The sequence below is a fragment of the Zea mays genome, chromosome 1, assembly GCF_902167145.1.
Source record: "Zea mays cultivar B73 chromosome 1, Zm-B73-REFERENCE-NAM-5.0, whole genome shotgun sequence".
Classification (NCBI taxonomy): Eukaryota; Viridiplantae; Streptophyta; class Magnoliopsida; order Poales; family Poaceae; genus Zea; species Zea mays.
In genome coordinates, this window is record NC_050096.1 from 182,304,854 (window position 1) to 182,328,051 (window position 23,198).

Here is a 23,198-nt window from a genome sequence, read left to right on the forward strand (position 1 = left end):
GGGCTCTGGCCCCTCTCTGCTAGACACATTAGCACATTGCTACACTCCCCATTGTACACCTGGACCCTCTCCTTACATCTATAAAAGGAAGGTCCAGGGCCCTCGTACGAGAAGATGGCCGCGTGGGAGGATGGGCTGACGGACAGTCTCTCTCTCCCTCGCGAACGCTTGTAGCCTCCTACTGAAAGCGCATCCGCCCTGGGCGCAGGATAACACGAGCCACAATTTTCCCCCTTGTGTTCCATCTCGCGCCGACCCATCTGGGCTGGGACACGCAGCGACAATTTACTCGTCGGTCCAGGGACCCCCCGGGGTCGAAACACCGACAAGTCTCAGTTTTTTGAAGCTAGAGCTCATGAAGTTAGATCTATTTGGATAGAAGAAACTGAAATAAACTTAAAATTGTTGAAGTGAAGCTCTCCCATACAAACCCTAAAATACTGTTTTGCACATTTTTGTATTGTAGACTGCATTATTTATAGAGTGGAGTTTAAATATAGGGACGAGTACGATAATGAGTAAAGGCAACGACTGCTATGCAAGCAGTCCTTCTATGCAAGCGTGATTACAATCCAACCACAAATACAACCATGATTTGTTAGGGGGTTTTTTTTATAAAGATTATTGAACTGGTGGTGGAAGAGTTTAAGTGCTAAATGTGACATACAGTTGGATTACGATCTCATGGATTAGATGGTTTGCTTGCACGCTTGCACAGAAGGACTACTTGCATAGCCGTCGTTGCCATGAGTAAATTGCTGGAGGGGATAGTCTAATGTGCTAACTGAGCCGGCTAACACTCCTTTATGCATTACTGAGGCCTCGCTAGGGTTTAAGCATTTAGGTAACCAAATAAACTCAATATGTCTAGGATGGTAGCCAGCCAGCCAACCAAAGATGCCGAAAGTTCCTCTGTTGTGAATAATATAGGGCTCAGAGCAGAGAGCAGAGAGCAGCCACAAGTTGGGCGGATAGCACACACTTGTTCACGGGATCGACCGGATCAGATGCCGTCGTCCTCGTCCGCCTCCGGCGTAGGCCTAGGGCGGCGGCGGCCTCCCATTGCAGCAGGGGGGCCTAGAAGAAGCGATAGCAGATGGTGGTGGGCGAGATTAATGGAGAAGAACTATAGTGATGCTGAGAGTTATCGCGCAAGGAGGCCGGAAGAGAGGCTGATCAACGATTACCTGCTGCTTGAGTCCGCCGCACGGAAGGTCGCCACCGGCCTCGCGTATCTGTTGCTGACGTGGTCCACCGTTGTCCTCCTTGGTGGTTTCGTCTCCGCGCTCAAGCTCATCGACTTTTGGTGTCTGGCTGCCATTAGTACGTCATTTGCAGTCAAGTAAGCTTAATTAACTTGATTTCTCTCCTTCGTCCGTCCCTATCATATCCATCGCCGTTCCCATCTAGTATTCTATGAGTGGTATATCATCGTTTAGAGCTAGTTTGGAAACTCCATTAGATTTTCATTTCCCAAGAAAAAATAATTTATTTTCCCATAAAAAATAGAAATCTCTTAGAAAAATGGGGTTTCCAAACTAGTCTTTAGAGTTTTTTTTACAATAGGGTATAACCCCCTATTTCATTAGGAAATAGGAACAAAAGTCACCTTACAAGAAACCACTGGCCTGAATGATCAAGGCAACAAGGTGTCCTAAACAATACCGAGCGCGCTCGATAGAGAAAGAAACGACCTAAAGCGCAAACAGACATACACGACAAAGTCAAGGAGCCACTTATTACAAGATAGCACTCGTGTGGAGGCAAAACAAGTATCCCAGCAAGACGCATAACTCCAGAAGGAGCAAAAGACTTAAGAACACGCAATCAGCGAAGCGCCAACATCACAATGAGATATGGAGATCATCTTCCAGCAATTCGGTGATCCATCGGACACCAGACGAAGGCACGACACATCACTTCACTTGCCATCTTTCTGATGAGTCTGCTTCCTTGCTCCACCTTCCTTTTTTCCTTCTTTTTCTGTCGAATTGCCCAAGAGTCCAGCCAAAAGCAGCACATGAAAAGCACATTAGATGGATCATAAAGAGTTCTATTACCAAAGCACCAGTCATTCCGAGCCCTCCAGATAGACCATAAAACGGCTCCACAACCAAAGAGGATACCACCGTGACTTAAAATGCATCAGTCGTACTCAAACTTAGCGTTTAGGTTCTCCAAACTCTTAAACCAGCAAAACCGGTCCTCGTACGTAGTCGATTATCTAAAACTAGATTTGCTTAAACCGGATACCACCGTGACTTACGACACTAGACAAGTTTGAGTAAATCCGGTTTTGGATGGCCAACCAAGTTCATAGATCCGTTTTCTTTTTTTTTAGATTACGAGGAATTAAGTAATACAATATGCCAAGTTCGATGCATTTTACTTTTTTTATTTGCTGCTGTCAAGTTTTCTCTAGAATCTTCTTTTCTGACGTAGAGCAAATTAAACATCAAAGAAGAGGAGGTTGGCCAAAGAACCCATCCCACTCAGTCTTCCTGTAATCTATTTCTAAGCTATCCAACATCACAATTACATAAAAAACTATAAATTAAACTACAATTCACAATTTATAACTCATTTTGATTGATTTTTTGCCATTTTGGTACATATTTGAGCGGGAGGCAAATTTGGCTGAAATGTTTTTTCGGACCCCCATCGAAAGAAAAGAATTTTTTAAAAAATCAGAAATTTTGGTCCGAAATTATAGTCCCTGATCCTTTCTCTCACTCCGGATGATTAATTGTCACGCAGAGCAGCTAGTATCTAAAGGACATCGAAAGAGAGTACCAAGAGAGAACAAAAAAACCTTACATATCAGCAAGGACCAGCAGAAGATCTAACTGAATCGAAACCCAACCTCTGCAAAGCAAGTAGTTATACCCAGCTAAATGGCAACAACTCACCTGCATTAAAAAAGAGCCAGGAGTTGTTCGCTTCATGTGAGGGTCGGCGCGCAGCTAGGGGCGGTAATGGATCGTGATCCAAATGCTTCTTCACAAAATGGTAGGACCCTAAATAATTTTTAGTTCAAAAATGAATAGAAATAGGACACGATCCTAATCTGATCCGATTCTTAAATCTTGTAGTGTAAAATTTAGAGCCCATTGTCATCCCTACGCGCAGCGGAAGCGGGCACAGAACAGCAGCTGTCACAAATATTTCACCGAACACCTTGTGACAATGAACCAAAAGAAGCACCGTACCTAAGCTTCAAATCAAGCAACCACATGCTGTCCAGCAGTACAACAACAATACATGTGCCGCAATCAGCTCACCACAACATCAACCCCATCAACAGATCACCAATATATCCAAGAACACATATATGCCCCCATGCCAACATGACCATACAACAGGAACTTGAGATATGGCTCCAATAGCAAGCAAGATGATGAGCAATCAGCACATATGACAAGTAAAATACCCAAGCAAGTGAAGACACAGAGATTTACGTGGGAAACTCCTTGCGAGAGAAAACCCACGGACAGGGACGAGCAAGAACTCCACTATGAAGATGAAGATTACACGAGGTGGGAGCCAACAAGTGAGGGGAGGCTCCAGATCCCCAAACCACTCTCTCAAATTTGTGGATTGGTGCCTCTCAATCTCCCCTCTCCCCTCTCTAAGCCTAGCTCTCTCTTCTTTGGTTTTCCCCAAATGAGCTAGTGCATTCTGGAGAAGTTTTCCCCGGAATACAGAGCAGCCACTGGCACATAAATGGGCTGGTTTGGCCTTTTTGTAGAAGACCCCCTGCTGACCCCCCCAGGTGGCTGGACACAGCCGACCCCTGGGGTCGGATAAGGGCAGTCAACCCCACGAAATTAATGGGAGCTGCTGCTCACACTTCAGATTAAAGCCGACTATTTGGACTGCTGCAGCTGTAATCCGTAGCGACAAAACACTGTAGAACTAGTAGAAGCCGGTACGTCAATGCGTCATCATCTCTACATAACCATCACCCTTCTCTCTTCTGCGTTTTCATCAATTTTGATAGTAGAAATCATTTTTGTGGGAGTTGAGGGAATAATTGATTGTATTCCATATGTTGTACAAAGGCACATATAGGCGTTGGGATGACATGCACCCAATCACACAAGCAAGATTACAACCACAATTAATGGGTGACTACAATAAATACAATATGTGCTAACACTCTCCCATAGTATGACTAGGAGCACGACGAACGTTCAGGCTAGAACGAAACTCCTAAAACAATGAGGTAGGAAGAGCCTTGGTAAAGACATCAGCGTACTGGGATGTTGTAGGAACATGAAGTATGCAAATGTGGCCGACGACAACCCTCTCCTGGACAAAGTGAAGATCTATCTCAACACGCTTTGTGTGCTAATGCTGCACTGGGTTGCTAGAGAGATACACAACATCAATGTTATCACAGTAGACTAGGGTGACACTGTAAGTAGAGGGACTCTAACTCTTATTCAGAGGATGACACTACGAGTTGGGGCAATTTTCGTTTATTTCTCACACTCTACTCAAATGTCATACCCATCTAAGGGTTGGAGACACATATTTATAGCCCTAGAGGCTACACAACACACTACACAACATACTACACAACAGGATTGTTCTCTAGATGCTAAAAGCTAAAAGAGACTAAAGAGGACAGTCAAAAAGCTCCTGCTGTCCTCTAGATGCTAAAGAGACTAAAGAGGGCAGTCAAAAAGCTCCTGCTATCCTCTAGATGCTAAAGAGACTAAAGAGGACAGTCAAAAATCTTATGTTGTCCTCTAGATGCTCAAGACTTATTCCATCATTCCCCCCCTAAGTCTTGGGCGTCGTCTTGTGGGAAAGTTGGGCCATCCCGGACCTGGAGCAAAGCTCAAGAAACTTGATCCTCCCAAGGGGCTTGGTGAGCAGGTCTGCAAGCTGATCCTTGGTGCTGATGTAGCGCGTCTTGATGCTCCCTTCTGCCAAGCAGTCTCGGATGAAGTGGTATCTCACCCAGATGTGCTTGCTCCGTTCATTGAACACAGGGTTCTTGGCCAATGCTAGAGCGGACTGGCTGTCCACCCTGAGTTCCACCGCTCCAGTGTCTCTCCCGAGGAGATCACCGAGCAATCGAGCCAGCCAGAGCGCCTGAGTCGAAGCAGTGGAGACCGCTATGTACTTGGCCTCGCAGCTGGACATTGCCACCACCTGCTGCTTGACCGACTGCCAGCTAATGAGGCACTTGCTGAGGAAGAAGAGGATCTCGCTTGTGCTCTTGCTAGTGTCGATGCCACCGGCGTGGTCGCTGTCGCTGTACCCAACAAGGTGTGCCTCCCCAGGGCACCTCGGGTAGTAGAGACCGTGGTCGAGAGTCCCCGCAACATAGCGGATGATCCTCTTCACAGCCTGCTCATGCTCCGTCGTCGGTCGCTGCAGAAACCGACTAACGTAGCCGACGGAGTATGCCAAGTCAGGTCGTGTGTGGACGAGGTAGCGAAGGCTCCCCACAAGACGCCGGTACTGTGTAGCGTCCACCTCCTCCGTCGTGCTATCGCGACTCAGCTTCAGCCTCTCCTCCATCGGAGTGAGAGCTGGGTTGCAGTCGATGAGCCCAGCCAGCTCAACAATGCGCTTGACGTAGGTGGTCTGGCGAAGTGTGATCCTGGAGTCTCCCTGGTGCACCTCAATCCCCAGGTAGGAGAGATGCCCCAGGTCACTCATTTGGAAGGTGGCCTTCATCTCTTCCTTGAACGCTGCCACCTCTGCATCCTTGGCGCCGGTGATCACCAAGTCGTCGACGTAGACACCCACTAGCAGGGCACTTCCTCCATTGCCCCGCCGATAGATGGCCGCCTCGTGCGGGCTTGGCGTGAAGCCCATTCCTTTGAGCATGGAATCCAGCTTGGCATTCCACACCCTCGGTGCCTATCGCAGGCCATAGAGAGCCTTGCGCAGGCGCAACACCTTGCCCTCCTTGCCAGGGATCGCAAAACCTGGCGGCTGGTGTTCGTAGACCTCCTCCTTTAAGTCGCCGTTAAGAAATACTGACTTGACGTCCATGTGATGAACGTGCCAGCCCTCCTGGGCTGGCAATGCAAGGAGGAGTCGCACGGATTCCATCCGTGCCACAGGGGCGAAAGCATCGTCGAAGTCGATCCCCTCCTGCTGTAAGAAACCACGTGCCACCAAGCGAGCCTTGTGCTTAACGATGGCGCCGGCTTCATCCCTCTTCAGTTTGAACACCCATTTAAGGGTGATCGCGCGATGACCATGAGGGAGATCAGCGAGCTCCCAGGTGCGGTTCGTCTCAACCGCGTCCATCTCCGACTGCATCGCGGCGTGCCAAGCTGCGTGTTTCTCGGCCTCCGCGAAAGACCGAGGCTCACCATCGTCGCATGCAAGATGCAACTCTCCTGCCAAAATGCGAGACGCTGGGCCCGACACCGACGGGTCGATGAGAAGGCCCTCCACCTTTCGATACCGCAACGGCTCGCCGTCGTAGCACGCGTCGACGCGCTCCTCGTCGTGGGAGAGCGGGGTCACGAGCTCCACTGGGTCATGTTCGACACGAGCTGGCGTCGGAGAGGATGTTCCTGGGGAGGGTACCGTCGGTGCTGGAGTACGTGGTGACGCAGAGCTCGCTGGAGCCGGAGTCGTGGCTGGATGGCGTGGTGGCGAAGAGCTCGTAGTAGCCGGAGCTGGAGAGCATGGCGTTGTAGTCGGTGGAGACTTGGGGGCTGGAGTAGGCCTACTCGAAGAAAGGTTGCCTACTCTCCCGGCTCCCTCAAAGTGGACGTACTCGATGGTGAAGTCGTCGTACGTCGGAGTCGTGCCGTCGTCCACCGCCTTGTCCCAGGCCCATCCTCGCCCTTCATCGAACACTACGTCGCGTGTCGTGCGCACACGCAGTGTTCCTGGGTCAAGGATGCGGTAGGCCTTCGAGCCCTCCGTGTAGCCAATGAACACCCCTGGGGTGCTCCTGTCGTCGAGCTTGCCGATGTGGCCAAGCTCCTTGGTGAACGCGAGGCAGCTGAAGACCCGTAGGTGAGAGACCGCCGGCTTGCGTCCATGCCAAGCCTCGTGCGGTGTCATCCCGTTGAGTGCCTTGGTGGGCGAGCGGTTGAGGATGTAGACCGCTGTCACCACTGCCTCTCCCCAGAAGACAGCCGACATTCCCCTCTGTTTGAGGAGAGCCCGAGCCATCCCCACAACCGTCTGGTTGCGCAGCTCGACGACGCCATTCTGCTGCGGGCTGTACGACGCGAAGTAGTGGCGCTGAACGCCCTCATCCGCGCAGTATGACGCGAACTCAGCCGTCGTGAATTCGCCGCCGTTGTCGGTGCGCAGCACGCGCAGCTTGCGGCCGCACTCTGCCTTCGCAGCGACCTGCACACGCCCGATGGCGTTCGCTACCTCTCATTTGCTACCAAGGATCATCACCCACATGTAGTGGGATAGATCGTCGACGAGCAGCAAGAAGTAGCGTCGTCCTCCTGGTGTGGTTGGTGTCACCGGGCCACACAAGTCCCCATGCATGAGCTCGAGCCTCTCCTTGGCTCGGAAGCTCGACTGCTGGGGAAAGGGGAGCCGTCTCTGCTTTGTCAACACGCAGACATCGCAGAATTGCTCCACATGGTCAAGGCACGACAGGCCTTGTACCATCTCCTTGACACTGAGCCGCTTCAGGGCCTCGAAGTTAAGGTGCCCGAAGCGCTCGTACCACTGCCATGCCCCGTCGTCTCGACGAGCAACAAGGCAGCAAGGTTGTGCCACCTTCACATTGAGGATGTATAGCTGATTTGGACTCCTGCGTACCTTGGCAAGAAGGCGACGAGAGGGGTCCTAGATCCTCATGACTCCGTGCTCGACCTCCACGCACGAATCGTTCTCTTCCAGTTGTCCCAAGCTGATGATAGAGTTCCTCAACGCGGGGATGTAGTAGACTCCGGTGAGCAGCCTGTGCTCACCAGACGCGATGGTGAAGACGACTGAGCCGACGCCCTTGATCTCTACGCCGGAGGCGTCCCCAAACTTGACGGAGCCTCGGACGCTAGAGTCAAGCTCGGTGAAGAACTCCCGTCGGCCGGTCATGTGATGAGTGGCGCCGGTGTCGAGGCACCATCCTTCGATCAGCCGTCGCTGAGGAAAGCGCGTGCTTTCGACTCATCAAGGTGGAGGAGTGCCGCTGCGGCCGGTGCTGCTGGAGATAGCTCGATGCTTGCATGTGCTAGGAGCAGAGCCTCCTCCTCCGCCTCCGCCTGTGCGACGTTGGCCTGGCCACGTCGTGGCTGTCGACAGTCCCTGGCCCAGTGGCCAAGCTTGCCACAGTTGTGATAGCCGTCGTCTCGTGCCGGCTTCTTGTTGCCAACGGCGCCGCCTTGGGCACCTCCACGGGCACCACCCTCAACATGTCCTCGCGCCCCAGCCTGGGCGCCTCCACGCGCCTTGCATGGCTTGCCGCGTTTGCGGCCTCGTGTCGAGGACTCCCCCTTCTTCTTATCACCCTGGCAGGCCTCCCACTGCTCCCGAGTGAGATGTAGCTTCCCTTCGATGGTGATAGGCCCAGAGAGGGCCTGTGGTTCGTCGCTGTCGACAACCTTGAGACGACCAATCGCTTCTTCGATCGTCATCGTGGAGAGGTCTAGCAGAGACTCGATTGAGCGAGCGATCTGCTTGTACTTCTCGGGGATGAACGAAAGAGCTTCTCGATGTAAGTAGAGGGACTCTAACTCTCATCAAGAGGTTGACACTATGAGTTGGGGCAATTTTCTGTTTATTTCCTCAAACACTACACAATGTCATACCCTTAGAGGGGTTGGGGACACATATTTATAGCCCTAGGGGCTGCACTACACTGCACTACACACCGCAGCACACAGATGCTGTCCTCTAGATACTAAAGTGCTAAAGTGTGCAGTCAAAAACTGCAACTGCCAGCTACTGCTAAAGTGCAGTCAAAAACTGCAACTGCCATCTACTGCTACTGTCCTGCTGCTGCAGCAGTCAAAAGGTGCTGCTGTGCTGCAGCAGTCAAAAGGTGACTGACTGTCTCCAACTGCACTCAACCGCACTGCTGCTGTGCTGCAGCAGTCAAAAGGTGACTGTCTCCAACTGCACTCAACTGCACTGCTGCTGTGCTGCAGCAGTCAAAAGGTGCTGTTGTGCTGCAGTCCTGTACTGCTGTGCTACTGTCCTGTTCACCACAAAACAGAGACCACATGACTTATTCTATCATTCTCCCCCTAAGTCTTGTGCGTTGTCTTGTGGGAAAGTTGAGCCATCCCGGACCTGGAACAAAGCTCAAGGAACTTGATCCTCCCAAGGGGCTTGGTGAGCAGGTCTGCAAGCTGATCCTTGGTGTTGATGTAGCGCGCATGGATGCTCCCTTCTGCCAAACAGTCACGGATGAAGTGGTATCTCATCCGGATGTGCTTGCTCCGTTCATGGAACACGGGGTTCTTGGCCAATGTCAGAGCGGACTGGCTGTCCACCCTGAGTTCCACCGCTCCAGTGTCTCTCCCGAGGAGATCACCGAGCAGTCGAGCTAGCCAGAGCGCCTGAGTCGAAGCAGTGGACGCCGCTATGTACTCGGCCTCGCAGCTGGACATGGCCACCACCTGCTGCTTGACCGACTGCCAACTAATGAGGCACTTGCCGAGGAAGAAGAGGATCCCGCTTGTGCTCTTGCTAGTGTCGATGTCTCCGGCGTGGTCGCTGTCGCTGTACCCGACAAGGTGTGCCCCCCAGGGCACCTCGGGTAGTAGAGACCGTGGTCGAGAGTCCCCGCAACATAGCGGATGATCCTCTTCACAGCCTGCTCATGCTCTGTCGTCGGTCGCTGCAGAAACCGACTAACGTAGCCGACAGAGTATGCCAAGTCAGGCCGTGTGTGGACGAGGTAGCGAAGGCTCCCCATAAGACGCCGGTACTGTGTAGCGTCCACCTCCTCCGTCGTGCTGTCGCGACTCAGCTTCAGCCTCTCCTCCATCGGAGTGAGAGCTGGGTTGCAGTCGGTGAGCCCAGCCAGCTCAACAATGCGCTTGGCGTAGGCGGTCTGGCGAAGTGTGATCCCGGAGTCTCCCTGGTGCACCTCAATCCCCAGGTAGAAGGAGAGATGCCCCAGGTCACTCATTTGGAAGGTGGCCTTCATCTCTTCCTTGAACGCTGCCATCTCTGCATCCTTGGCGCCGGTGATCACCAAGTCGTCAACGTAGACACCCACCAGCAGGGCATTTTCTCCATTGCCCCGCCGATAGATGGTCGCCTCGTGCGGGCTTGGCATGAAGCCCATCCTCTTGAGCGTGGAATCCAGCTTGGCATTCCACGCCCTTGGTGCCTGTCGCAAGCCGTAGAGGGCCTTGCGCAGGCGCAACACCTTGCCCTCCTTGCCAGGGATCGCAAAACCTGGCGGCTGGTGTACATAGACCTCCTCCTTTAAGTCGCCGTTAAGAAACGCCGACTTGACATCCATGTGATGAACATTCCAGCCCTCCAGGGCTGCCAGCGCGAGGAGGAGTCGCACGGATTCCATCCGTGCTACAGGGGCGAAGGCATCGTCGAAGTCGATCCCCTCCTGCTGCAAGAAACCGCGTGCCACCAAGCGAGCCTTATGCTTGACGATGGCGCCGGCTTCATCCCTCTTCAGTTTGAACACCCACTTAAGGGTGATCGCGCGATGACCATGAGGGAGATCAGCGAGCTCCCAAGTGCGTTTCGTCTCAACCGCGTCCATCTCCGACTGCATCGCGGCACGCCAAGCCGCATGTTTCTCGGCCTCCGCGAAAGACCGAGGCTCACCGTCGTCGCATGCAAGATGCAACTCTCCTGCCAGAATGCGAGACGCAGGGCCCGGCACCGACGGGTCGATGAGAAGGCCCTCCACCCTTCGATACCGCAACGGCTCGCCGTCGTAGCACGCGTCAACGCGCTCCTCGTCGCGGGAGAGCGGGGTCACGAGCTCCACTGGGTCGTGCTCGACACGAGCTGGTGTCGGAGAGGACGTTCCCGGAGAGGGTACCGTCGGTGCTGGAGTACCTGGTGGCGAAGAGCTCGGTGTAGCCGGAGTCGTGGCTGGAGTGCGTGGTGGTGAAGAGCTCGTTGTAGCCGGAGCTGGAGAGCGTGGCGTTGGAGTCGGTGGAGACTTGGGGGCTGGGGTAGACCTGCTAGGAGAAGAGTTGCCTACTCCCCCAGCTCCCTCAAAGTGGACGTACTCGATGGTGAAGTCGTCGTACGTCGGAGTCGTGCCGTCGTCCACCGCCTTGTCCCACGCCCATCCTCGCCCTTCGTCGAACACTACGTCGCGCGCCATGCGCACACGCTGTGTTCCTGGGTCAAGGATGCGGTAGGCCTTCGAGCCCTCCGCGTAGCCAATGAACACCCCCGGGGTGCTCCTGTCGTCGAGCTTGCCGATGTGGCCAAGCTCCTTGGTGAACGCGAGGCAGCCGAAGACCCGTAGGTGAGAGACCGCCGGCTTGCGCCCATGCCAAGCCTCGTACGGTGTCATCCCGTTGAGTGCCTTGGTGGGCGAGCGGTTGAGGATGTAGACCGCTGTCACCACCGCCTCTCCCCAGAAGACAGCTGGCATTCCTCTCTGCTTGAGGAGAGCCCGAGTCATCCCCACAACCGTCTGGTTGTGCCGCTCGACGACGCTGTTCTGCTGCGGGCTGTACGGCGCAGAGTAGTGGCGCTGAACGCCCTCATCCGCGCAGTACGACGCGAACTCAGCCGCCGTGAATTCGCCGCCGTTGTCGGTGCGCAGCACGCGCAGCTTGCGCCCGCACTCCGCCTCCGCAGCGACCTGCACACGCCTGATGGCGTTCGCAGCCTCTCCCTTGCTGCCAAGGATCATCACCCACATGTAGCGGGAGAGATTGTCGACGAGCAGCAAGAAGTAGTGTCGTCCTCCTGGTGTGGCTGGTGTCACCGGGCCACACAAGTCCCCATGCACGAGCTCGAGCCTCTCCTTGGCTCGGAAGCTCGACTGCTGGGGAAAGGGGAGCCGTCTCTGCTTTGTCAACACGCAGACATCGCATAATTGCTCCACATTGTCAAGGCACGGCAGACCTCGTACCATCTCCTTGGCACTGAGCCGCTTCGGGGCCTCGAAGTTAAGGTGCCCGAAGCGCTCGTGCCACTGCCATGCCCCGTCGTCTCGACGAGCAGCAAGGCAGCAAGGTTGTGCCACCTTCACATTGAGGATGTATAGCCGATTTGGACTCCTGCGTACCTTGGCAAGAAGGCGACGAGAGGGGTCCCAGATCCTCATGACTCCGTGCTCGACCTCCACGCGCGAACCATTCTCATCCAGCTGTCCCAAGCTGATGATAGAGTTCCTCAACGCGGGGATGTAGTAGACTCCGGTGAGCAGCCTGTGCTCACCAGATGCGGCGGTGAAGACGACTGAGCCGGCGCCCTTGATCTCTACGCCGGAGGCGTCCCCAAACTTGACGGAGCCTCGGACGCTAGAGTCAAGCTCGGTGAAGAACTCCTGTCGGCCGGTCATGTGATGAGTGGCGCCGGTGTCGAGGCACCACCCTTCGATCATGTCCTTGTTGGAGCCGTCGCCGAGGAAAGCGCGTGCTTTCGACTCATCAAGGTGGAGTGCCGCTGCGGCCGGTGCCGCTGGAGATATCTCGATGCTTGCATGTGCCAGGAGCAGGGACTCCTCCTCCGCCTCCGCCTGTGCGACGTTGGCCTGACCACGTCGTGGCTGCCGACAGTCCCTGGCCCAGTGGCCAAGCTTGCCGCAGTTGTGACAGCCGTCGTCTCGTGCCGGCTTCTTGTTGCCGACGGCGCCGCCTTGGGCACCTCCACGAGCACCGCCCTCAGCATGTCCTCGCGCCCCGGCCTGGGCGCCTCCACGCGCCTTGCGCGGCTTGCCGCGTTTGCGGCCTCGTGTCGAGGAGGACTCCCCCTTCTTCTGGTCACCCTGGCAGGCCTCCCACTGCTCCCGAGTGAGATGTAGCTTCCCGCCAATAGTGATAGGGCCAGAGGGAGCCTGTGGTTCGTCGCCGTCGACCACCTTGAGACGACCTATCGCCTCTTCGATCGTCATCGTGGAGAGGTCTAGCAGAGACTCGATCGAGCGAGCGATCTGCTTGTACTTCTCGGGGATGCAACGGAAGAGCTTCTCAACAGCTCTCTCCTCATCGCAGGTGTCGTCGCCGAACTGCACCATCTTCTGCAACAGAGTGTTGAGGCGGAGAGCAAAGTCATCAACATCCTCACCTGGCTTGAAGGCCAGGTTCTCCCACTCCTTGCGAAGTGCCTGCAGTGTGGTCTTGCGGGTACGGTCGCTGCCGATGCGGGTCGCAGCGATGGCGTCCCAGGCCTCCTTGGCAGTCCGCTTCTGGGAAAGCGAAAACTGCATCTCGGACGGGACTGCAGCAATGAGGGCATCCAACGCCCGCCGATCCTCGTGGTAGTCGACGTCGTCGTACCAAACTGCTTCCCACATTTGGCGAACCTGAAGCCGTACCCTCATCACCGCGGCCCACTCGACGTAGTTGGTCTTGGTGAGGGTAGGCCACCCACCGCCGGGACCGATGTCCCTGACAATGGCCTGGGCCATGCGGCGACCATGGTACCGATCCGGGGAGGGAGAGTCGCGCCGCCTGTAGAGGCCGCGATCTCCGTCGACCCGGTCGCCACCGCCGGGAGCACTGCCGGCGCGTCTACGCCCGTCTGGGCTGCCGCCGCGTGCGCCCTCGCCCAGAGCGCCGTCAGCGCGTCAGCGCCTATCTGGGCTGCCGCCACGCGCGCCCCCATGGGGGTGCGCGGCTGCCCACTGTGCAGCCTGCTCTCGCGCTGCTTCCCTCGCCAGCCTGAGCTCTTCATCGGTGTTGCCGTCAACAGAAGCAGAGCTGCCAGCTCTACTGCCGCGCAGAACCTCGAGCTCTGCTGCCGCCGCACGTGCAGCATCCGCCGCCTCCGCTGCTTCTACTTCCGCTCTCGCTGCTGCCAGTTCCGCTGCCGCTAGCCGTGCTGCCCTCGCCACTGCTGCTGCTCGCTCTCGTTCTTGTGCCGCGGCGACCTCGGCTTCCTGCTGGCGCCGCGCACTCGAAGTGACCGAGCGTAGGGACATGGTGAGCTAGTGAGGGGTCGCTGCGTGTGGAAGAGGCTGTCTCAGACGAAAGGTTGCTCGTCTGAACAGGAGAGGAAGGAACAGTTGGAGCTCTTGCTGCTGACTGAGTGTGGGGAGAGGCGCGGGAAGGAGATAAGCAAGAGATGTTTAGGCTACAGGATAGTTTGGCTTTGATACCAATTGTAAGTAGAGGGACTCTAACTCTCATCAAGAGGATGACACTATGAGTTGGGGCAATTTTCTGTTTATTTCCTCAAACACTACACAATGCCATACCCTTAGAGGGGTTGGGGACACATATTTATAGCCCTAGGGGCTGCACTACACACTACACACCGCAGCACACAGATGCTGTCCTCTAGATACTAAAGTGCTAAAGTGTGCAGTCAAAAACTGCAACTGCCAGCTACTGCTAAAGTGCAGTCAAAAACTGCAACTGCCATCTACTGCTACAACAGTCAAAAGGTGCTGCTGTGCTGCAGCAGTCAAAAGGTGACTGACTGTCTCCAACTGCACTCAACCGCACTGCTGCTGTGCTGCAGCAGTCAAAAGGTGACTGTCTCCAACTGCACTGCTGCTGTGCTGCAGCAGTCAAAAGGTGTTGTTGTGCTGCAGTCCTGTACTGCTGTGCTGCTGTCCTGTTCACCACAAAACAGAGACCACATGACTTATTCTATCATTCGACGACTCTCTCCTCATCGTAGGTGTCGTCGCCGAACTTCACCATCTTCTGCAACAGAGTGTTGAGGCGAAGAGCAAAGTCATCAACATCCTCACCTGGCTTGAAGGCCAGGTTCTCCCACTCCTTGCGAAGTGTCTGCAGCGTGGTCTTGCGGGCACGGTCGCTAGCGATGCGGGTCGCAGCGATGGCGTCCCAGGCTTCCTTGGCAGTCCGCTTCTGGGAAAGCGAAAATTGCATCTCGGGCGGGACTGCAGCAATGAGGGCATCTAGCTCGGGCGGGACTGCAGCAATGAGGTCGCGTTCTTGTGCCGCGGCGACCTCGGCCTCCTGCTGGCGCCGCGCACTCGAAGCGACCAAGCGTAGGGACATGGTGGGCTAGTGAGGGGTCGCTGCATGTGGAAAAGCCTGTCTGAGATGAAAGGCTGCTCGTCTGAGCAGGAGAGGAAGGAACAATTGGAGCTCTTGCTGCAGACTGAGTGTGGAGAGAGGCGCGGGAAGGAGATGAGCAAGAGGTGTTTAGGCTGCAAGATAGTTTGACTTTGATACCAATTGTAAGTAGAGGGACTCTAACTCTCATTCAGAGGATGACACTACGAGTTGGGGCAATTTTCGTTTATTTCTCACACTCTACTCAAATGTCATACCCATCTAAGGGTTGGAGACACATATTTATAGCCCTAGAGGCTGCACTACCACACTACACAACACACTACACAACAAGATTGTCCTCTAGATGCTAAAAGCTAAAAGAGACTAAAGAGGACAATCAAAAAGCTCCTGCTGTTCTCTAGATGCTAAAGAGACTAAAGAGGACAGTCAAAAAGCTCCTGCTATCCTCTAGATGCTAAAGAGACTAAAGAGGATAGTCAAAAAGCTTATGTTGTCCTCTAGATGCTCAAGACTTATTCCATCAGGCACAACGAGGCGGGTGACGAAGCTCTATGAGCAATTGGCGCAGCCATGTAGCTTCACCAATGCCACTAACCACAACTCGATATTTAGCTTTGGTTAAAAAATTTAGGGCAAAAGGAGCCATGAGTGTGGTAGACATGTCAGATAAAGGAAAGAAAGATTCATAAAAAACAACATGTATAGAAACGATGATGTAGATCGACTGAAGCTCGAGACACCGATAGCATTTGTGTTGAGAGGAATAGCCGAGAAAGACGCATAGGCGGGGCGAGTTTCTGAGGCGTTGTGGAGGATATGTTGGGATAACAAGTGCACCCAAAAACTCGAAGATGACCATAGGAGGGTTGGGTGTTGTAGAGGGAGGTATGTGGTGTCGAGAAGGCGTGTGTTTTAGTGGGGAGCCGATTCACAAGATATGTCACAGTGTGAAGGGCATCAACCCATTAGACCGGAGGGAGACTTGCCTAAAACAAGAGGGGACACAAAATGTTATTGATGGTGCGAAGGGAACATTCTGCTTTGCCATTTTGTTGAGAAGTATATGGACACAATATGTGGAGTGTAATACCATGGGAGAGAAAATTTGTGTGGGCCTAACAATTATCAAATTCATGACCATTATCGCACTAGACGCTCTTTATCGTGGTGCCCAATTGTGTGCGAATATAAAAAAATAGAAAGAGTGGAAAATGTCTCTGATTCTAAACGGAGTGGAAACGTCCAAATGTTGTGTGAACAATCATCAACAATAAAAAGGTAATATTTTTATCTAGATACACTAACAATGGGAGATGTCCAAGGATCACGGTGGATTAAATCGAACTTATGAATACCTCAAAAGCTAGATGAACCGAAAGGTAAACATATATGGCGACCGAGTTGGCATGCATGACATATATGGTTGATATCATATTTATGACAAGAAATGACACTGAAACTTAGGAGCTTGGACAAAGCTTCACGACCAAGATGCCCGAGACGATGATGCCAAAGGGAGGTGAGTGCAGAGATGAATGCGGAGGCGCTAGTGGGTGGTAGATAGAATGGGTAGAGGTCACCCAGGCTATTACACCTGACGATCACATGCCTAGTATGCAAGTCCTTCACAGAATGGCCAATAGTATCAAACTCAATGAAGCAATTACTATCGATGGCGAAACGATGAATTGAAATCAGATTCTTAGTAATGTTGGGAGACACCAAAACATTGTTAAGAACAAGATTGTGATGTGGTAAAGTAAAAGTGTGTGATCTAGTAGTAGTGATAGGAAGACAAACACCATTGACCACATTGATAGATGGAGGAGTGAATCAAGATGGTGGCGAAATAGTGGAGATTTTACCAGTGTTTGTTGTCATGTAGGAACTTGCACCGGAATCAGCATACCACTCGGAGGAAGAAGCTAGCGAGTTTAGAGTCATGGTGTTGAAAGAGTGCATGAGGGACTCCTAATGCCATGATCCACCGTGAGTAGGGTTCTAGGGCGCAGCTGGAAGGATCTGGTAGCCTAGTGAGGGTGCCTAGAAGCCCAAAGATGTACCTCCCTCGTCATACACGATGTACTAAGGAGGTTGAGGGTTTTAGGTGCTGCCATATGTGCAGGAACACCACCAAAATTACCATGCATGGGCACAGCTGAATGCAGGTGGAGGCGATGGAGGACCCCAAACTGGCCATAGGGCCGCATTCGCACTATGCCATACCACTGGTGCTAGAAGGATGGCCGGACGCTGGGGATAGCACTGTCATGGCCATGATGACGGTTGGTGAGCTGGCCACCACTAGGAGCAAGAGGGCGTGTAGTAGGAGGCACTAGCGAGGAATCAACTAGACAAGGTGCCACAACAACGAGTGCGGACGACATGGATGGTGGACGGGCATCGATGAGGTGTGTCTAGGCATGCACGAATGTCAGCAAAGGCTGGTGTAGCTTGAGGATGGACACCATGTGGCTGAGGCCACGAAGGAGCATGAGCACCATCTATTGATCCTTGATGGGGTCTCTGAATTCGGCGAGGGAGGCAACCATCAATTTGAGACGGCGGTAGTAGTCGATGATGCTTAGAGAATCTTGTCAAAGGTTCCAGAACTACTTCTTTAGGAGGAGTGCATGGGACTCATTTGGGTAGCACCAACCCCGTGAGCAGGACGTTGCCACATCATCATGAACTTCTGGAGGTCGCTTGAGACAGTGTCGTAGATCCATGTCACTATGTAGTTGTCCGCCTGTACCCATGTTGGACACGAGGGGAAAGCCTCATCCTAAAAAATGTGGCGAGTTAGGGCATATTTTCCTAGAGCAATAAGGAACATGCCATGCCACTTAGTGTAGTTGATCACATCCTGATCGAGGGTGACGAGGATGAGGGCCTTCACATTGATGACGATAGTGCCTGCACCCAGAGTGCCTCGTGGGCGTGCTCGTAGGTGTTGACATCCTCTCCTTATGGATGTTGACATTGTCATGCCGGGACGGTGATCAGATCGATGGCGGAGGGACCAGGTCGTCCTAGCCTCTTGGTGCACTCGAGGATGAAGGGAGCATGGGGCGAGCGATCAGTGCAGTGGCATAGACGATAAGACTGGTTGCACTTCCGGTGATGTGAAGTCAGCAACAGTGGTGGCGATCTGATCGGCGATGAGCGCTGGTTGCGAAAGAGTAGCGGATTGGAACATCGATTGATATCATGTGAGAGTTGAGGGAATAATTGATTGTATTACATATGTTGTACAGAGGTACATATAGGCACTAGGATGGCATGCAACCAATCACACAAGTAAGATTACAACCACAATTAAGGGGTTACTACTATAAATACAATATGTGCTAACAATTTTTGTAAATGAAACGGTGGGAGAGCTGCATGTTATATTAAAAAGAGAGGTGCACAGAAGGCACAAGTGTATACAAGGACTAAGCAGGAGCTACACTCGCAACAATTATAGAGCTCTCATCGGCCTAACCAGGGAGGAAAGACAAGAAAGAACTAGCTATTTGCAATGAGGCTCGATAGGTGCTAGGCACCTACAGTCATCCATGAAGTTGCCATCTCACGGATCCTCACAATAACCTTTTGGACTGGTGGATCTTTATGATCGAAAATTCTCGCATTACTATCACAACAAAGCTCTTAAATCACCAGCATGACCAGGATCCTTAAGACACTTCTATTTCCCATTGAGGCTCTAGCTCTCACCGTCCACCATTACTACGAGATGATTCTTTGCCTCTGCGGCACGGTGGATCCCTCACGACTATGTACAATCATTGAGCTGGGTCACCAACAAAGCCTCTGGGGTGATCACCGAGCTCCAATCGCGGTGTCGATCACCAAGAGTAATAAGCTCTAGACTTTCACTTGAACATGACAAGCCTAATATGGGTGGTGTGTGCTCTAGGTGTCTCTCTGTTGCACTAATGAGGCACTAATCACGGGATTATGATTTGCTAATCTCCTCACTATGCAAAGGGGTCTTGTAAACTCAATGCAATGAATACCAAGTGGTTGGGGCAGTAAGACAATGAATGTGGCTAGTGGAGGGGGTATAAATACCCCCAACAACCAAAATTAGTCGTTACTATATAGCTCTATCTGCGGGCGCACCGGACTAGCCGGTGCACCACCAACGGCTAGTTCTGACAACTAGTCGTTACAAAGAAACAAACAGTGCGTCAACATTGAACACCAGACGGTCCGGTGCCTCATCTCAAACAAGGCACATAAAACAAGTTCTCTGAGTTGACGGTCCGGATCGCCACCGGACGGTCCGGTGCACCTATAGTCACTCCAACTCTTTCTAACTTATGATTTCCAAATCAGTTTTACTTCAATCTTTGTGTGGGCTGTTGAGTGACTCCTAGCACTAGTTTTATGTGTGTATCCTATCACCCTACATGAGACAAGTCTAGGTCAAGTTACTTATCCAATACCCCTCTTTATAGTATGGCTAAAAACAAAATAAAAGGTCCTAATTCCATTCTAAGTGTCTGACAACTCCTTCGACACATAGGATACGTAGTCCTTCACCTTTTGGTTCACCTTTTTCAGCCATCACGTCGATTTTCATCGGCATGGTTGTTTTCACCTATTCGAGCCCAACTCACTGCATTGTGATCTAACTTACCATGTATTCTGCAAAACATATATAGGTTAGTCACAATAATTTTACGTTATCATTAATCACTAAAACCAACTAGGGGCCTAGCTAGATGCTTTCAACTGCTGCTCCTTGCGGTGGGCGTGGTCGCCATGCCGGAGTCGCCCCGGTGGCTCGCCATGCACGGGCGCGATGAGGAAGAGAAGTTTAAGGGCCGAAACTATATTTTACTCATTAGCGCGCTATCCTAATTTGTCTTAACAGTCTAGCAGATTTGTTCGAGTACACGAGGGGATATATGTTGGCGGCGGCCAGTGTGTACGCTGGACTACGTGATGATCGGCCATCATCTAGGAGTTGTCGCTTGGGTGTACATGTATCCATCTTGCTCGCTGAGGCCTTGCTTGGGGTGCTGATAACTGTACATTTTGTTGTGGTTCAAGTCCTTACTTTTGCGCCGGTGGTTGCCATAGTTCTTTCATTGTCCAGGCTAATTGCAAACAACTATGGCAATGTTGGTGACGATGCTGCCAATTCAGCAAAGCTCAAGGCATCCCTGCAGATTTTCTACTCTCTCACCCTGGTGCAGATTAATGCCTTCTACTTCTGGAAGATGCTGGTCCTTAGGAAGAAACATTGTGCGTCTGCTGTGGCCAAGAAGTGCAGATTTGGGGAGTGGGGCTTCCGCTTGGTTTGGTCATACATTGAAGAAACCAAAACCATGCTCGAGAGAGACGGGGCAGTGCTGCGGGGCAGAAACCTGATCACCTTCGCAGTTGGCTTGCTCGGCTCCGAATCGCTGCACGACCGTCGTTCTGCACTTCGCATGCTGGACACGTTCGTCGGAGACAAGGTGTCAGTAGCACCCTGCCTGCTGCCTTGCAGGGGTCCCCTTGAGAACCTCATGGAAGCGCTCGAGGTGGGCGATGGCGAGACCAGGGAGCGTGCCGCTAGGATCGTTGCGGCTCTTGCTGGCGATCTCCGCCGCATCGATCAGCTCCCCAGAGCATTGCATCACATGGCTTCACTGCTTCAAGCCTCTGATTATCGGTTCCCCAGACCCAGAACTACAACTGCAACTGATGCAAGAACAACGACGACAAGCATGCAAGAACAACGACAACGACAAGCAGCAGAGAGCAAGCGCGGGAGGTTTGGGCTGCTATTCTGGGCGATCCTGTCTTGTCTCAACTTCTGGGAAGTCTTGGCGAAAGAGAAAAAGGAAGACACCTTCCCCTCTGGCGGCGGACCAAAGCAGCTCGTCTCTCAAGGGCTGCTTATCGTTGAGAGACTCGCTCGGCACCCAGCAAACCGTGCCCAGATATGCAACAACAGCGTCCTGCTCTCAAAGCTCACAGCGCCCCTATTCTCCCATGCTTTCCTCGACACCGCGGAGCACGGCAGAGGATGGGTTGTTGGCATGTTAGCCACGTCGCTGAGGATCATAACCAGGCTGCTTATTAGGGCTCCTGGAGAGGCCAGCAGAGGGCTGCGTGACGGGATCACAAGCAACGCACAGGCGGTCTCTAACCTGTCCAGGGTTCTGGAGGAGGAGGACGACGCCAAGTTTGGCCCGGAACTGAAAGCAGCTGCCGTTGACATCCTAGCAGAACTAGCGTTGCCTTCATCAGACAGGTCTTCCACCTCGAGGTTGGGCAAGGCTGACATCGTCAGGGGGCTGTGGTGCATCTTCCTTGTTCAAGTGGACGATGGCGTTGACGGCAGCAACACTCAGGGAGAGGAACAGCGACAGCAGGATAGCACACTGAGGAAGAAAGCTAGCGAAGCACTGGCACAGATGCTGTCTGCAGAACTGCGTCATGTTGCTGGCCGGCTTACTGACATGCTGGCTAAAAGTAAGGGCTCCACAAGTCGAGTAAGGACAGCAAGAACCCTCGAGTGCTTGTGTTCACATATTTCTACAGAACATGGACAGCCTCCAAGACTGGATGCTATTGAAATGCTGACAAAGGTACTACTAACTAGCTAGGCCCTTCCTCTCCATGTTCTAAAAGTATGGAAGCTTGTCCTCTTCATTCCGTTAATTAATAATGGATGGAAGTTTCTCCACCGTTGCTGCAGGTTCTTCAGCTGATACTACGGATCCCATGCGAATCAAACAAGCTGGAGACGGTAATCCCATCTCTTCATCCACATCATACATATATTCCGTTCGAAACCTGTACATCATACATGCATGCAAGGCTATCTTCTGTAATGGCACTGCTCGATTCTAATCTAGGCTGACGAGGAGCAGCAAGAAGAAGAGGAATTCCTGGTCGCCTTGCTATCACTTGCCGTGGTGATATGTGACGGCATGGTCGACGAACATGGCTTCAGCTGTGCTGCGCCCCCTCAAGACATGGTGCCGCTGGTGAGAAAGCTTAAGGACATAATACAGGCTAACAACACAACCACGGTCGAATGCCTGCGGACAGTGAAGCTTACCTGCAAGCTGGTCGTTTCAATGGCACAGCTCAAGCCCATGTGCATCAAAGATTTCACAGAGCACAATTTCATGGATGTACTCTTGGAGTCTTTGAAGACGTTGTCAGATCTCGATAACTGCCTCGTATTATTTGAGGTCGATAATCATTATCAGGTGACAAAGACTGATAAGCCACTGGTTTCACTTGTGAAGAAAGCTCATCAACTCTTCTAAAAAGCAACGAGAACAACCCGGTAATGTGTATGTGTACGCGTGCATGTGTGCGTGCACGCGCGCATTGTCAAGTCTGCATATCAATCCAATAGTGCGCTGCGTGAAATGATGTGAAACTCAGCCTGATAAGATAAGGCGCAAAACGCCATTGCTTACGGTATTCAACCATCCACTGTATGTTTCCTGTATGAAGTGTGCATCCCACCCCCCCCCCCCCCCCCCCCCCCCCCCCAAACAAAGAACATTGTATCACTGAAAGATTCAAATTGAAACATTTTGTATTCTAACAAAAAAAATTAGCAGGCCTTTTGTATAGGTAGAGAAACGGATACACTCATCACTAGCATATCTACAAATAGTACTCTCTCAGTTCTTTTTTATTTGTTGCCATTTAATTTAAAAATAAACTAATGGACGACAAATATTCAAGAATAGAGGTAGTGTGCAATAAGTCTGTAGCTGATGGGCTACCTGCGAGCGGCGAGATGTAACACCCAAAATCCTAGTTTTTGGGATTTAGGAAAAATTCATTAGAGATTTAAACTTTAAATTATCTTTTTAATAAAGATTTTCTTACATTTAAAATTTCATCCTCTAAAATAAATATGTTTTCAAATAAGAGATTATATAGAAGATCCTTATATAAGTTAAGTTATTGAATAATATATTCATAAATATCTTCTAAAATATTTAAGTTAAAGTATCTTTTTCTAAATAATATAGAATAGAGATTACTTTCTTAATATACATTGTGTGTGTATAATTGGTGTATTCAAAAGCATGTTTCATAGATAGGGTAAAAAAA

General features: G+C 52.1%; 1 protein-coding gene across 3 annotated transcripts; it reads left to right on the forward strand.

The window, feature by feature from the left end:
* Nucleotides 1–782: 782 nt before the first annotated feature.
* LOC103640664 (uncharacterized) lies at nt 783–22,561 on the forward strand. 3 transcript variants are annotated; one of them, XM_008664154.4, is made up of 4 exons: nt 783–1,342; nt 19,996–21,703; nt 21,814–21,864; nt 21,974–22,561. In XM_008664154.4, exons 1-4 carry the CDS (start codon nt 864–866, stop codon nt 22,391–22,393), a joined length of 2,658 nt encoding a protein of 885 aa, XP_008662376.1. In that variant the 5' UTR covers nt 783–863; the 3' UTR covers nt 22,394–22,561. The 3 variants fall into 3 exon arrangements, with proteins under 3 accessions (XP_008662376.1, XP_008662380.1, XP_035820044.1); XM_008664158.4 differs by having other exon boundaries at nt 793–1,342; nt 20,221–21,703; XM_035964151.1 differs by having other exon boundaries at nt 1,260–1,342; nt 20,004–21,703.
* Nucleotides 22,562–23,198: the final 637 nt, after the last annotated feature.

Excerpts from the sequence above, each read along its gene's own strand:
- LOC103640664 (XM_008664154.4), top strand. The coding sequence starts at position 864 with ATGTCTAGGATGGTAGCCAGCCAGCCAACCAAAGATGCCGAAAGTTCC. Across the intron at positions 1,343-19,995 it reads AGTACGTCATTTGCAGTCAA|TCTAGCAGATTTGTTCGAGT; the intron begins GTAAGCTTAATT and ends TTGTCTTAACAG. Across the intron at positions 21,704-21,813 it reads CTATTGAAATGCTGACAAAG|GTTCTTCAGCTGATACTACG; the intron begins GTACTACTAACT and ends CCGTTGCTGCAG.